The 15323-nt window shown below is 38.9% G+C and overlaps 1 protein-coding gene across 1 annotated transcript; it reads left to right on the top strand.

Annotated features, from left to right (window-relative positions):
- Positions 1-13706: 13706 nt before the first annotated feature.
- On the top strand, positions 13707-14186 carry LOC307068684 (succinate dehydrogenase [ubiquinone] cytochrome b small subunit, mitochondrial-like; the record flags this gene model as incomplete). Its single annotated transcript, XM_079726681.1, has 1 exon — positions 13707-14186. The coding sequence occupies one exon, from the start codon at positions 13707-13709 to the stop codon at positions 14184-14186; it is 480 nt and encodes a 159-aa protein (XP_079582807.1).
- Positions 14187-15323: the final 1137 nt, after the last annotated feature.

The following is a 15323-nucleotide window of genomic DNA, read 5'->3' as shown; positions in this document are numbered from 1 at the left end:
TATTAGGTTTTGTAGGTTTGTGCACAAAAATACATTCTATATCATAGCTATATCTTTTATAATAAGACTCAGTTTTAAAATACTCCAAATAAACAGATTATTCATTTTTAAGAGATGCATTTTAAGGTACTGTTTTTCATAGGGCTTTAATATTCAGAGTTACTATATTTAGAGGAAGGAGGTTCACATTCAGACTTACAAATTACATCTCAGAACTGGATTCTGAAACAGTTCTGACAAAAGGTCTGTAAGTCATCTATTACTTATTAGGTGACATGCAATTTCGTGGCAGTAAAGCATCTGAGATTGAAATTTCCCCCAAACACTCCCCACTTTCTACCATTAGAGATGTTAATTTGTCATAGAGCATCTAAAGTTTTATAAGGTTTTTACAAGAGGAAAAACCTGACATTCCATGTAAACACTAATCATAACAAAGTAGAGTAGCTGCATTAATATCAGACAAAGTAGACTTCTGAGCAGGCAATATTACCAGCGGTAAAAAGAGACATTACAGGGCTTCCCTGGTGGCGCAGCGGTTGAGAATCTGCCTGCTAATGCAGGGGACATGGGTTTGAGCCCTGGTCCGGGAGGATCCCACATGCCGCAGAGCAACTGGGCCCGTGAGCCACAACTGCTGAGCCTGCGCATCTGGAGCCTGTGCTCCGCAACAAGAGAGGCCGCGACAGTGAGAGGCCCGCGCACCGCAATGAAGAGTGGCCCCCGCTTGTCACAACTAGAGAAAGCCCTCGCACAGAAACGAAGACCCAACACAGCAAAAATAAATAAATAAATTTTTTTTTTAAAAGGGACATTACACAACTATAAAAGGGTTAATCCCTGAAGACTAGGTAACAAGCCTAAATGTATGACAACTAATTATAGAGCTTCAAAATACACAAAGTAAAAGCTAACAGAAACAAAAGAATAGACAAATGCACAGTTATTATTAGAGACTTCAACATTCATCTCAGTAATTGATAGAGCAGACAGAAAATCAGTGAGGAGATACAAGACTTGAACAGCAGTAGCTACCAACTTATCCTAACTGAACTTTATAGAAGACCCCATCCAACAGCAAAATATATTCTTTTCAAATTCAAATGGAACATTCACCAAGATAGACCAGTAGATCCTCTCCAACTTGGTTGGGTATTTAAACCTAAAATATTCAATACTAATGCAAAAAATATTAGTTCATTGGACTATTGTCAGAATTTGATCATAATTGCTGGATTCTACTTAGTTCTATCCATCTTGCCCTTTACTCGATAGTTTCCAAGTGGTGTACTATAGGATAGCAAGTCCCAGACTTCATTTTGTCAAACCTACAAATATCTAACAGCAAGTAGGCAGGGGACTTCCCTGGTGGTCTAGTGGTTAGGATTCCGGGTGTTCACCGCTGTGATCTAGGTTCAGTCCCTGGTCAGGAAACTGAGATCCTGCAAGCCACACAGGGCGGCCAAAAAAAAAAAAAAGGCAGAAAAACAGCCATATAGCCTCTTGCCAGCCTCAGTCCTTGGGTGCTGTGACAAGCAGGTTGCACAAAAGATTCACTCCAAAGCAGATGCAACAGTGTGCTGATAGGATCAGTACATTTTCTTATATCAGAGTCCAGAGTCCATAGTCATTACCTGTGAGGGTGGGGTCACAGGATTAAATGGAGCCCCAGACCTCAGGGGCTACTCTGACAAGATTACTTCCTTTATTCAAGGGTAGTTCAGCTGATAAAACCTTTCTTACCTACCACATATCTTGAACACTGCTCACTTCACCAATGAAGTCATTTTCCCTGTATTCCTTCTGCTAATTAACAATCCCTCTGTTTAGATTTGGATATCAATATTTGAAACTTTACTGTGTTCATCTCTCAAGCACAGGTTGCTGATTGAGGTAGTTCAAAGGCTAATCAGCCACCCTTATTTTGTAGATTAACATTAATTTGCACTTACATATATATCACACTCTATGTTAATTATAAATAAATATATTTAAAGTTATGATCCAACCATATATAAATTGATATGCTAAAAATACACTAAAATATTTTAAGTATTTAAATAATTTAAAAACTGAAATATCTCATAAGTGAACTGGGAGGTGGGAAGCTCAGAGCAGTAAAATGAATTGATAATGCCGAAGGAAATCATGGGATTTTAGGTAAACCAACACTGGGGAAAAAGCTAACTGCTTTTTGATACTTTTTTTTTTACCATCTTATAATAACTGTTATTTAACTACCACTCTAATTTTCCTGAGAACAAAGAACAAATTGTCTGTCTGTAGGTAACAGGGCTCACCTTCTTGAGTCATCTATTAAAATGCTGCTTAATTAAAATCAACATTTGTTTGACAGTAGAACTTAATTATCTTACTTTTAGGTATGTAGGAAAAATATTCTCATTTGTACCACATATTTTTTAAAAATCCTATTAACATAGGACATATTAGCTGCAAGTGGTTCTACCAATGTTATCTTTTTTCAATCATGGATACTTACACCATTAAATGGTGTTCATTTGACTAAGCCATTGAAGAACCATTCACCTCCCACATTCCAATTTTAGCACCTACTCTTTGCTCTTCATTTTGTATATGCCAAGTTATTCAATTTCCACAGAGATTTATCTCTTTACAATGCTTGTCAAACTCTTCCAAGGGTTTCTTCTAGTGGTAGAGAAAAATATGCCTCCTCAGGCTTAATTTTTCTATGAAGGCTTCTATTTTATCTTAAAAATCCATATGAATTTTGTGTTTAAATACACAGCTTATGGATGTTAATTTTTATATAAGTGTTAATATTTAAAACTCTGATCACTTAAATCACATTTATTATGTAGTTTCACAAAATTCTTCTACTTTCTCTTTGTGGACCCAATTCTAATTTTGAATCAGAAACTTACTGGACACAGCTGAAAACAAATTTAGAAATCATTATGAAGGGTGAGAAATGTCCCATGAACCTACTATTTTTTTCACAGTAGCCTTAAAGGGCCATATAAAGAGAGAGAAAATGGCGTTAGCAAGTTCATGAACTCCATTTTTCCAAATTCTGTTTCAGAATGCCTATCTCAACAAGAAGCAGAGGGATTTTAGTGAGTATTTGCTGTTTCAATATAGGTAGGATTAATTCCATATGGAAGACCAGTGCACTCAAGGATCTCTGGAGTTTCCTTTATTCCTAAAAAGCCAGATTAAAGGAATCGTCTCCCAGATTTATACCTGGGAAGCCTGGGAAGCCATGAAGACTGCCTCTGCATTAAATACCAACCTTGAAAAATAACTATCTAATGTAGCTCATTGTTATCTGGAGATAATGGACTACAAAAGCCATAGAAGACAATGTAACAAGTTATTTTGGGGAAGAGAACAGAGTGGTTAGAGGTCAGGAGTAGGAAAGACACTTTTTCTGGTTCTCCTTGTTTCCTCTGTGTTTGTATTATGCACATGTATTATCTCTTTTAGAAAATAAATTCATAATAATTTTTAATAAATAATTTCAAGATATCAGAAAGGAAGCAGCAAGTGGCTTTTTGTCTCACTTATCATAATTTTAGCCTTGGGGGTCTTGCCCAGAGAGCTCTGGAGAAGCTCAAAGTCACACTAAATCAAGCGTCCATGCCTGACACTGCTTCACAATTGAGCAGCTGCACAGTTAATCCTTGCAGCTGAAACAATAGAGAAGGTATGCAAATGTGAAGGGATAGCTAAAGATACCCACAAATTGCATATGTTCCTATTTATTTAAAAAAATTAAAAATTTATTTTAGAAAGGGAGGAAAATGTAAATATTTTACTCATTTACGCATCAACAATCTTTTGAAACTACAGATGCCTAAGACCTACAGTGAGCCACGTTATATTCATTGTATCTAGTAAATGGAAACCAACTACAATTTGTTTTTCAATTTACTTATATTTATTATAGGATTACTCATACTAACAAAAAGAACATCCAACACTAAATGAACTAATCTAAACTAAATATTTCTATTAATACATATCCCAAGTCAGAGGTGAAGCTTTGTTGAGATTATAGAGAAAGGATGCACCACACGATTAACCCACCAAAAAGTCCTCTCGGCTCTCATCTTCCCCCTTTCCATCCAAAATGTACACAGATTAAGACAGCTGTGGATTTGAGTGAAAAGTCTCTAAGAGAAATGGACTCTCAAAGACTGCTCTCCTGAGTTCTGACTTTCCATTTTTGACTCGACATCATCAGGATTCACTGACTACAGTTACTGTGGGGCTGAACAGTAAAGAAAAGCTTCACTAAGTACAAAGCATTATATCAGGACCTGTGTCAGGCAGATTGTTAAAACTGAAGGAATATTGGACATGGGAGTGTGAAACTCCATTTCTCCAAACTCTGCTTAAGAAAAACCTTTGACATGCAGAGAATGATTATCTCTTCTTGGTCAGTCTGGGATGTTTAGAGGAGAGGGCATTATTCATTTTTTATTCCATAAGCATTTAAGTCCACTGCTGCCAAGGAATGAAGGCATTGGCTAAACAACTGCTAATTAAAAATACAGGAAAGCTTAAAGTTGACTTCATAAAGATGTCATGGCAATATAGTGCATTAGTAAATCACCTTAACTTCCCAGATGTAAGCAAATAAGCCTAGATCTATTTCTTTTATTTCTTTTTAACTATTTGTTTTATTTTTGGCTGTGCTGGGTCTTCGTTGCTGGGTGTGGGCTTTCTCTAGTTGCGGCGAGTGGGGGCTACTCTTTGTTGTGCTGCTCAGACTTCACATTGCTGTGGCTTCTCCTGTTTCGGAGCACGGGCTCTGGGTGTGTGGGCTTCAGTAGTTGTGGCACACGGGCTCAGTAGTTGTGGTGCACGGGCTTAGCTGCACCGCGGCATGTGGGATCTTCCCAGACCATGGCTCAAACCCATGTCCCCTGCATTGGCAGGCGGATTCTTAACCACTGCACCACCAGGGCAGCGTAAGCCTAGATCTATTTCCTTTTGAATGTTTATTTCAGGATATGAATCCACTGCCCACTCCAAAGGTCTATGTGAACACGATTTCAGTTCTTTTATTCTTTGCCAAATAACATCTGTGAAACAATTTATGTTCTTCCTCACCAAGGGAAAAGAAAATCCCTTCTTATATATATAAATATATAAATAAGAATCTATTTCAGGGCTTCCCTGGTGGCGCAGTGGTTGAGAGTCTGCCTGCCGATGCAGGCGACACGGGTTCGTGTCCCGATCCGGGAAGATCCCACATGCCGCGGAGTAACTGGGCCCGTGAGCCATGGCCGCTGAGCCTGCACGTCCGGAGCCTGTGCTCTGCAACAGGAGAGGCCACAACAGTGAGAGGCCCGTGTACCACAAAAAAAATTTTTTTTAAATAATCTATTTAAACAACCTTTTACTCCATACAACCTCCACAAAGGCAAACTTCTTTTTCCATTTCTCCAAGCTTTTTCCTTCCTTCTGTCTCCTTGGCGGCCAAAGCTGACCTAGTACATAGAACCAAACCTATCACTTTCTGACTCACCCTCTCCCCAAAGGTACTGAAAAGCCTTGAGGAAACTCATACACTGAGTTAAAACTCTCAATAGAAAAAAAAAATGTGATTCATTATAATCAAGTCACAAAATAGACTTGTCCTCCATTCTCTAGGTAATGCCAAACACCCATGCTATCTTAGCCTAGTCACTAGACTTAATGACGTGTGTGTTCATCCAAGTTGCTTATTTTAACCATGAGGTGAAGATGAATAACTCTTAAGCCTCCTTTGCATAACTTGCTCCCTTTACTCACTGTTCAGACACCCCTCACCCCCAGCTGCAATCTTTGCCCTCAGTAGATCTGGAGTGAGGACTAAACATTTTCATTTCTAACAGGCTCCCAGGTAATGTAATGCTGCTGATCTGGGATCACACATTAGTTTAAAATGCTCTATTATAACCCTTTATGGAGTTTTGGTGTTCCAAACATGGGCTGTGGGAAATAAATTATACTAGCTACTTATATATCATTTCTGCCAAATAAATGGCTGAATTAGTCCATCAGAAAGTATTTGTTTAATACCTACTTCAAAATTCCTAGTAAAATATTTTCATCTTAGCTTGGTAGATATTTCTAAAGCTTTTGCCAACTCAAAATCCAAAAGACTTCAGTCCAAGTCTCTCAAATGCTGTCAGTAGCCTATCCATTATTAATATCCTTCTCCTTTCTCCTTATCTCCTTATCACCAGGTTATAATAATATATGATTTATAATTCAATCTCTGCAGATGGGGTTCAGGACCAAAGAGGCTTTCCTGTCCTTAAGATGTGTTTATTCATTCACTCAATAAATATTTATTGATCACATACTATGTGCCAGGCACTGTGTCTACTGATAACCACAGAACACAAAGATGTAAATTTTCTGCAGTTACGGAGCTCACATTCCATGGGGATAGGAAATGGACAATAAAATCCATAAATATAAATAATTTCAGATAGTCATAAGTTAATGACTAAACTAAAACAACATAATAGGACAGAGGGAGACTGAAAGTACTATTTTAGACAGGATGATTAGGAAAAACCTTTATGTGCTGATCTCATTAGAGCTGAGATGCAAATGATGAGAGAGAGCCAACCATGGAAAGATCTGAAAGAACATTCTAGAGAGGGCAGACAACAGAAGCAAGAACTACAATCCTGCAGCCTGTGGAACAAAAATCACATTCACAGAAAGACAGACAAGATGAAAAGGCAGAGGGTTATGTACCAGATGAAGGAACAAGATAAAACCCCAGAAAAACAACTAAATGAAGTGGAGACAGGCAACCTTCCAGAAAAAGAATTCAGAGTAATGATAGTGAAGATGATCCAGGACCTCGGAAAAAGAATGGAGGCAAAGATCCAGAAGATGCAAGAAATGTTTAACAAAGACCTAGAAGAATTAAAGAACAAACAAACAGAGATGAACAATACAATAACTGAAATGAAATCTACACTAGAAGGAATCAATAGCAGCAGAATAACAGAGGCAGAAGAACAGATAAGTGACCTGGAAGACACAATGGTGGAATTCACTGCTGCGGAACAGAATAAAGAAAAAAGAATGAAAAGAAATGAAGACAGCCTAAGAGACCTCTGAGTAGGAATACAGACTCCCAGGTCTGTATTTCTTTATATACATTTCATCATCCTAGATGATGCTGAAGTTGTTGGTGGGTCTTAATTTGAGTAGAAGAAAAAAAAAAAGAATATCAGGCGTCTTCTATGGAAAAACCCAAGGAAATGGGTAGGGTGAGCAAAGCAACTAAGGGAATGTGAGGTCAAGAGAATTATTTCTAGGATTCTCATTACCAGAGCAAGTGTGCTTGCATGCCAATGGGAATGATCCAAAGCCAAGAGAAAAACATCGAAGATGGATGAGAGAGGGCATAATTGTTTGAATAATGTCCTTGAGTAGTCAAGAGAAAATGCATCCAGTGATAAATGAAGAGGAAGCTCTGGATTGAAGCACAGACAGTTCACCTATATTACCAAAGTGGGCTGCAAAGTTCCTGGGTATAGATGTAGATGAGTTGGGTGGTGGAATGCATAGAGGTTCTCTTCAAATTGTTTTTATTTATCAATGCAGTAAGATAGCTGAAGGGATGGGTGGAAAATGTTAGATGTTTGAGGAAAGAGGGGACCATGTAAAATAATCGTGAAGTGAATAATCGTGAAGTGAGGGAAGGGAACGATGAGCAGGGATTTTCAGGGCAGAGGAACTACACTATATGATACTCTAACAGTGGATACGTGTCATTATAAAATTGTCCAAACCCAAAGAATGTACAACACCAAGAGTGAAACCCATTGTAAACTATGGACCTTGGGAAATTACGATATGTCAATGTAGGTTCGTCAATGTAGGTAACAAATGTACCACTCTGGTGGGGGATGCTGATAATTGGAGGAGGGGGTTATGCATAAGTGGGAGCAGGGGGTACGCAGGAAATCTCTGTACCTTCACTCAACTTTGTTTTGGACCTGAAACTGCTCTAACCAATAAAGTTTATTATATAAATAAGTAATAATCATGAGATGGTAAATTGATTCTGGTGGTTGTTCTCAACCCTATCAGACCCAATGCTCCCTTTTATAACACATAGCTTTAACATCTTTGCAACTATTATAAAAATAATTAATTTAACCTACCTATATATATATTTTTAAATCAATATAGTGCCCTCACCATAATATAAGGAAATAAAAGGAAAGTTATGCATAATAAAATAACATGTATTCCCATATGCAAATGCTCAGACTTAAGCATTAGGAGACCAAAAACATCTCCACAAAACACTTATACTCTCTATGGGGCGATAGGACTTTTGGTGAGAATCATTATGTTGCTAGACATGATGAAGGGCCCACTCCATCAGGGACTATAATTTCACCGGAGACCCATTAGCATGGATGTGCATTTTGCTCAGCTGCCTGGATGCAAGCTCAGAGTAGGCCAAGTTGCATTTAACCAGGGTGGCAGCTTTACTGAGAAGAAAATGGACTGAGAATGGAACAAGGAAGTTTAAGGCCCGGGTCCACATCCCTTTCTGCAATTCCATAAGCCAAAAAGAGCATGGAAAAAGGAAAGTTTTGTTTTGTTTTCATAAGGTTGTTCACAACTCATTTGGCAACAAAATTCAACCTGAATAGACACAAAACTATTCAGAGCCTTTACTGATCCCACTTCTTTAGGCATAATCATCAGTTTCACTGCAGATATAATATGGTATAGGAAATATACTATCATTCTATAATTTGTTTTTAATCTGAATCTGGAAATAGATTAGACCTCAGGGGTTTGGGATGAAGGATTATGACCTGTGTACATAAGGGAATTAATAAAATAATGGGCCATGTAATCTAAGATGGACTAGACAGGAAGTGAGAACAAGAGCAGTAAGGGACAGTGAAACGATGGAGTTGCTGGATTACAGATTGTTGGATTAGATGCACTGGAAGTGATCCAGGAAGACTGGAGTGATGATCACACACTGTGATGCTTTTAATTGACGATATGAATCCAGTGCAGTTACAGGTAATGATAAGTTTGGACCATGAGGTGGCTGAGGTGAGGAAGAATCATCCATGTGGATATTGCAGTCACTAAGATTAGTACTGGGATATTTAGATCTGACTGCATCAAAGAGTAGTGGTGACTAACATAGTCTGATATCTTAAGCTTCAACAAAGCTGGTTAGTGTGAGGTATAGGAAAAGAGAAAAGTTTGGAGGAAGCAAAGAGGAAAAAGGTGAACACTTATCCCATGGTGTGGAGTAACAGGTGTGAAGAGAAAATAGAAAACTAAAATAATTGGCTCAGTCCTAAGGATACACATAAACAACAGCAGAATTTTGTATATGAGCCTGCTCTATTTAGCTAAAATGGAATAGTTCAGGGCTCAGTAAGCTTTTTTTCTATAAAGGGCCAGATAATAAATATTTTAGGTTTTGTGTTATAGTTACTCAACTCTGCTGTTATAGTGCAAAAAGCAGCTATATCCAATAGGTATAGAAATAGGCATGGTTCTGTTTCAGTAACATTCTATTTATGGTTACTGAGCTTTTAGTTTCACATAATCTTCAATGCCAGGAAATATTACTCTTCTTTTGATTTTTTTGTTCAATCATTGAAAAATGTAAAAACCTTCCTTATTATGGTAGGCAGCAGTCCAGATTTGGACCAAATGCCAAAGATGGACAAATTCTGGAATAGTTTAATATGTAGATAGTAAAAGGGAAGAAGATGTTGGAACCAGATTAGAGGAGGCTTCAAAAACACGCTAAAGCCTCTACTTTTTTTTTTTGTTATGCTTTAGAACCTATTCAAAATTGTCATGGAAGCAAAAGATATATCATCAGTGTTTCAGGAATATAAGTGGTTGTAGTAGGAATAATAGCTAAAATTATTTTCTCCTGAGACTTGAGAATTCTTTTCTATGACAATTTCTTAAAATACTTATCTCTCTTGAATTTTATGCCTGGCCATTGTGGGTGAAACCCTAGGGAACGGAAAGGAGAATTCCCATACTAGAGGCTACAAGTGATTCTTACCCAGTAAGGCACATCTGAGACCCATTCCAAGACGAAAGAATTCCTGAACTAGGTCAGCAAGAAACACCTTGCTGGTATGCTACCATGGCAGTGGTTTCTTGGCTCCCTCTGTAGAAAAGTAAACATATACCCTGAAACCTCTGCCAGGAGCCTTTGTATTCGTCCAAAAAATCCCAGCAGAACTGAAGAAACTTGATGAGTACTAGGCAGAAAATCCACTCATGTTATACTTTGTCCTCTGTTATTTACAGACTACACTTTAAGTGGGGCAATTGAAATTTGGTCCTGGGCTGCCTCTCTTCTACCTGTACTCTCCTCCAGCACTAGGGCAGTTAATAAAACCTTCTATAGTGAAAAGTGTCATGATGGAAATGGAGATACCCTAGCATTTGAGGAAACTCATGTACACTGGTCCCTCCCTACCACTGAAGCTGAAATCAGAATGAAGCAAAGAACCAGGTTTGTGATAATCTGGGGTCTCCAACTTCAGAAAGAAGAAAGATAAGCCGTCGAAGAACAAGGATGATGGTTTGGCTTGAGAGGAAAAGGAGCACAGTTAAGGCAGGAGGGTGCGTGGAGACCAGATCACATGGTGTCTTCTAAGAGAGGAAGGAATTTGGATTTTTTTTTTCTAAAGGAGATGGAAAACCATTGGAGGAAGCAGCATCTTATTTACCTTTTTTTAAAAAAACACTGGGATATACCTTTTCATTCCTTCAGTGGCACCTCTTAAAGTTCATAATTTCAATCTCATCCAACTCATCTCTTTCTTTTCCTTTATATTCAGTACTTTTGTATATCGAATAAGAAATCATTCTCAACCCCAAATTTAAGAAGCTATTTTTCCATTTCCTTCTCAAAGTCGTATTTACCTTCCATAATTATATCTACAATCCATAGTTATAGCTACAGTCTGGAACTTATTTATGTACGCAATGTGAGTTAGGAGTCAAGATTCTAATTTGCCACATGTATAGCCGTCTCAGTATTGTTTCTGAAAATACTAGCCTTTTCCCACTGTCACCTTTATCATGAGTTAGTGCCTTAGTCAACTCAGGCTGCTATAATAAAATACCATCAACTGGTATTTACTTCTCGTAGCTCTAGAGACTGAAAGCCCAAGATTATGGCATCAGCACGGCTGGTTCTGGTGAAAGCCCTCTTCTGAGTTGCAGACAGCCAACTTCTCATTGTATCCTCACAGTGACGGAAAGAGAATAAGCCAGCTCTTGGCCTCTTTTTATAAGGGCACTAATCCCAACCACAAGGGCTCCACCTTCATGACCCAATTTCTTCCCAAAGGTGCCACCTCCAAATGCCATCACACTGGGGATTAGATTTGAACATAAAGTTTGGAGGAATGTAGATCTGTCAGGTTATACCATGTGTACAGGCCTGTTTCTGGGTTCTACTGTGTTACATTCTACGGCTTTCTACAATTTTAACAAACTACTCAAAATATTAAATGCTTCAAGTCAAAAAGATGGATATAGCTAAAAAACTAATTCTTATATACTTCATTTTCTTGGGGACAGAACAGTAAAGTATAACTGGAGAAATGAGGACCTACACTGTCTAATTATCTAAAGTAGATTACCTAAACCAACTTGTATTATAGCACATTTGGGAGTTTTAGCTAAAAAAGAAAACATAAAGTATTTAAGTTCTAAATAAAGATTGTTTATGGAATACTACTCAGCCATAAAAAGAACAAAATAATGCCATTTGCAGCAACATGGATGCAACTAGAGATTATCATACTAAGTGCAGTAAGTCAGAAAAAGAAAGACTAATACTATATGATATCACTTATATGTGGAATCTAAAATATGGCACAAACAAACCTATCTACAAAACAGAAACAGTCAGGGCTTCCCTGGTGGCGCAGTGGTTGAGAGTCCGCCTGTCAATGCAGGGGACGTGGGTTCGTGTCCCAGTCCGGGAAGATCCCACATGCCGCGGAGCGGCTGGGCCTGTGAGCCATGGCTGCTGAGCCTGCGCAGCCGGAGCCTGTGCTCTGTAACAGGAGAGGCCACAACAGTGAGAGGCCTGTGTACCGCAAAAAAAAAACAAAAAACAAAAAACAGAAACAGTCATACACATAGAGAACAGACTTGTGGTTGCCAAGGGGGAGGAGGGAAGAGAGAGGGATGGAGTGAGAGTTTGGGGTTGGGAGATGCAAACTCTTACATTTAGAATAGATAAACAAGGTGCTATTGTACAGCACAGGGAACTATATCCAATCTCCTGCGATAAACCATGATGGAAAAGAATATGAAAAAGAATGTCTCTGTGTAAAAGCAGAGATTGGCACAGCACCGCAAATCAACTCTACTTCAATAAATAATAAAGCAAAGATTGTATGAAGCACTGACATTTACATATTTACCCATTTTGATACACTTCTAACCATATATGTAAACAAATTATTTAGAGCTGCAACTTTCAAACCTTTTTGGCAATGACAAAATACTCACACAGTGATTCCAAGTCATAGTTTGAACAACATGAATTTAGATCTTAAAAATTCCAAAAAAACAAACAAAAACAAAAATCATTATTTATGACTGTGTCATCCACAATTATTTTTTAATACATTTCTTTTTTTTTTTTTTTGCCCAAATAAGGCAGAACCAGTAATACTTACAGGCTGACATTCATTATTTATTCTCACCACTTCAGAAATAATACAAAACAGTAACCAAATTGTCCTACCATATTCCTATTTAGAGTATATATAGACCTTAAAAAGCCTGGAGCATCCAATGTGCCACAATGATCTTCTCCTGTACAGATATGCATTTTATTGGTTTTCTACTTACCACATTACACATATAAAAAAATCTCTAAAGGTAATGTTAAATGGCCGATTATATCATATAGAATATATTCCTAAAAGCCAAGGTAACTCTATATATAGAGAGATGGCATTGAGTTTCCAAAAGAAAGGTTTCCTGAGAGGTGGTGATTCTTGATTTGAGTCTTAAGAGAGGTATAAGCTTGGAATCAAACTCGGGGTGAATTTTATGGGAGGGGTGATGTTAGGATATTCCAAGACAAAAATTACATTTTCTGGGCTAGAACTGGGGTTAGATTGTGGAGCTCATGTCTGTGCATTAACTATGTTCTAAATACAAAATGGAATCTGGATTGGATCCTAGAACAGATTTTTTTAAAAAGGAGATTATTGGAAAAACTGGCAAAGTCCAAATAAAATCTGGAGTTTAGTTAATAGTATCGTACCAATGTTGATTTCTTCATCTTGCTAAATGTACACTGTTCATGTAAGATGTTAACATAAAGGGAAGCTGGTGAAAAGAAATATGAGAACTCCCTGTATTGTCTTTGCAACTCTTCCATAAACCCCCAAATATCTCAAAATAAGAAAGTTTAGGGCTTCCCTGGTGGCGCACTCGTTAAGAATCTGCCTGCCAATGCAGAGGACACGGGTTGGAACCCTGGTCCGGGAAGATCCCACATGCCGCGTAGCAACTAAGCCTGTGCACTACAACTACTGAGCCTGCGCTCTAGAGCCCATAAGCCACAACTACTGAGCCTGTGCACCGCAACTACTGAAGCTTGCGCGCCTACAGCCCATGCTCCGCAACAAGAGAAGCCACCACAGGCCTTTCCGAGCAACATGGCGCCTCTCTGGAGGCTGAGTGTCCTCTGCGGTGCCAGAGGTGGGCGAACTCTCTTCCTCCGAACCCCAGTGGTCAGACCGGCTCATGTCTCAGCATTTCCCCAGGACCGATCAACCCCAGGATGCTGTGGAATAGAGCACATTCACCTGTCACCCAGCCACCATTCTGGTTCCAAGGCTGCATCTCTCCACTGGACTGGTGAGAGGGTTGTCGGTGTTTTGCTCCTGGGCCTAATTCCAGCTGCTTATTTGAATCCTTGTTCTGCGGTGGACTACTCTCTGGCTGCAGCCCTCACTCTTCATAGTCACTGGGGCATTGGACAAGTTGTTACTGACTATGTTCGGGGGGTTGCATTGCAGAAAGCTGCCAAGGCAGGCTTTTTGGTGCTCTCGGCGTTCACCTTTGCTGGGCTTTGTTATTTCAACTATCATGATGTGGGCATCTGCAAAGCTGTGGCTATGCTGTGCAAGCTCTGACCCTTTAGACTTAACACCTTGAGAACCGATTGTACATTGGGCTTCCCTGGTGGTGCGGTAGTTAAGAATCCGCCTGCCAACGCAGGGGACACGGGTTCAAGCCCTGACCCAGGAAGATCTCACATGCCGCGGAACAACCAAGTCCGTTCGTCACAACTACTGACCCTGCGTTCTAGAGCCTACGAGTCACAACTACTGAAGCCCACAGGCCTAGATCCCGTGCTCCGCAACAAGAGAAGCCACCGCAGTGAGAGGCCCAGGCACTGCAACGAACAGTAGCCCCCGCTCGTCGCAACTAGAGAAAACCCGTGCGCAGCAACGAAGACACAGTGCAGCCAAAAATAAATAAATAAAATAGAATAAAATAAAAAAAGAGTAATCCTGAATCTTTACAAAAAAAAAAAAAAAGAACTGATTGTACACCTCCTTGCCTCTGCTCTGTCATGCCATTTCAACTCACAATAAGAAGGAAATAACAGATTAGTCCGTTGGTAAACCTCTTCTCCTAATCAGTGGTTATTCTTATCTTTGAAAAAAGATTTGAGAGAAATTGTATCCAAGAAATTGTGAGACTGAGCTTTGTATTCTGGAGAGTTAATGGGGTGTCTCACAGCTTCTCAGAAGACTCACAGTATAACTAAACATTATATATGAGCCTTTGCCTGTTAATTTATCAGACTCTTAAAGGGAATTCAGCTTTATTACTCTCAATATTTGATCAAACTTCTATATTTGTCCTAGGATGATGGAGAAAGGGAACGACTGTTAATTCATAAGTAAAGACTTTGCAGAAAATTAGGCAGTGTTTCGTTTTTGTAAACATCCCCCCCTCTGTTCAGTCGATACCAGTTACTGATGGTTACGTGTCCTAGGGAGATTTGAAAGTTAGAAATGCTGATATTTCACATTACTGATTTCTAAATCCTAGGAAGAAGAGCCTGGAGAGTTTCTGAATATAGAGAAGTTTCATATAGAGAAGAGGTCCCTTTATAGATGTTTCAAATTGTTACAGGTTCTAAATGGAGACTTAATCCTCAAATGTGTTTATTTTACTTGTCCTAAAATAATCCGTCCACAAAAATAAAATTATAAGTTGCTGTTTTCCCACTGTGGGAATCTCTAATGTGAAAATGTATT

This window comes from Hyperoodon ampullatus (genome assembly GCF_949752795.1).
Source record: "Hyperoodon ampullatus genome assembly, chromosome: 20".
In the NCBI taxonomy this organism is placed as follows: Eukaryota; Metazoa; Chordata; class Mammalia; order Artiodactyla; family Ziphiidae; genus Hyperoodon; species Hyperoodon ampullatus.
Note: the sequence above shows the minus strand (reverse complement) of the source record. Positions and strands in the feature narration are given on the sequence as shown.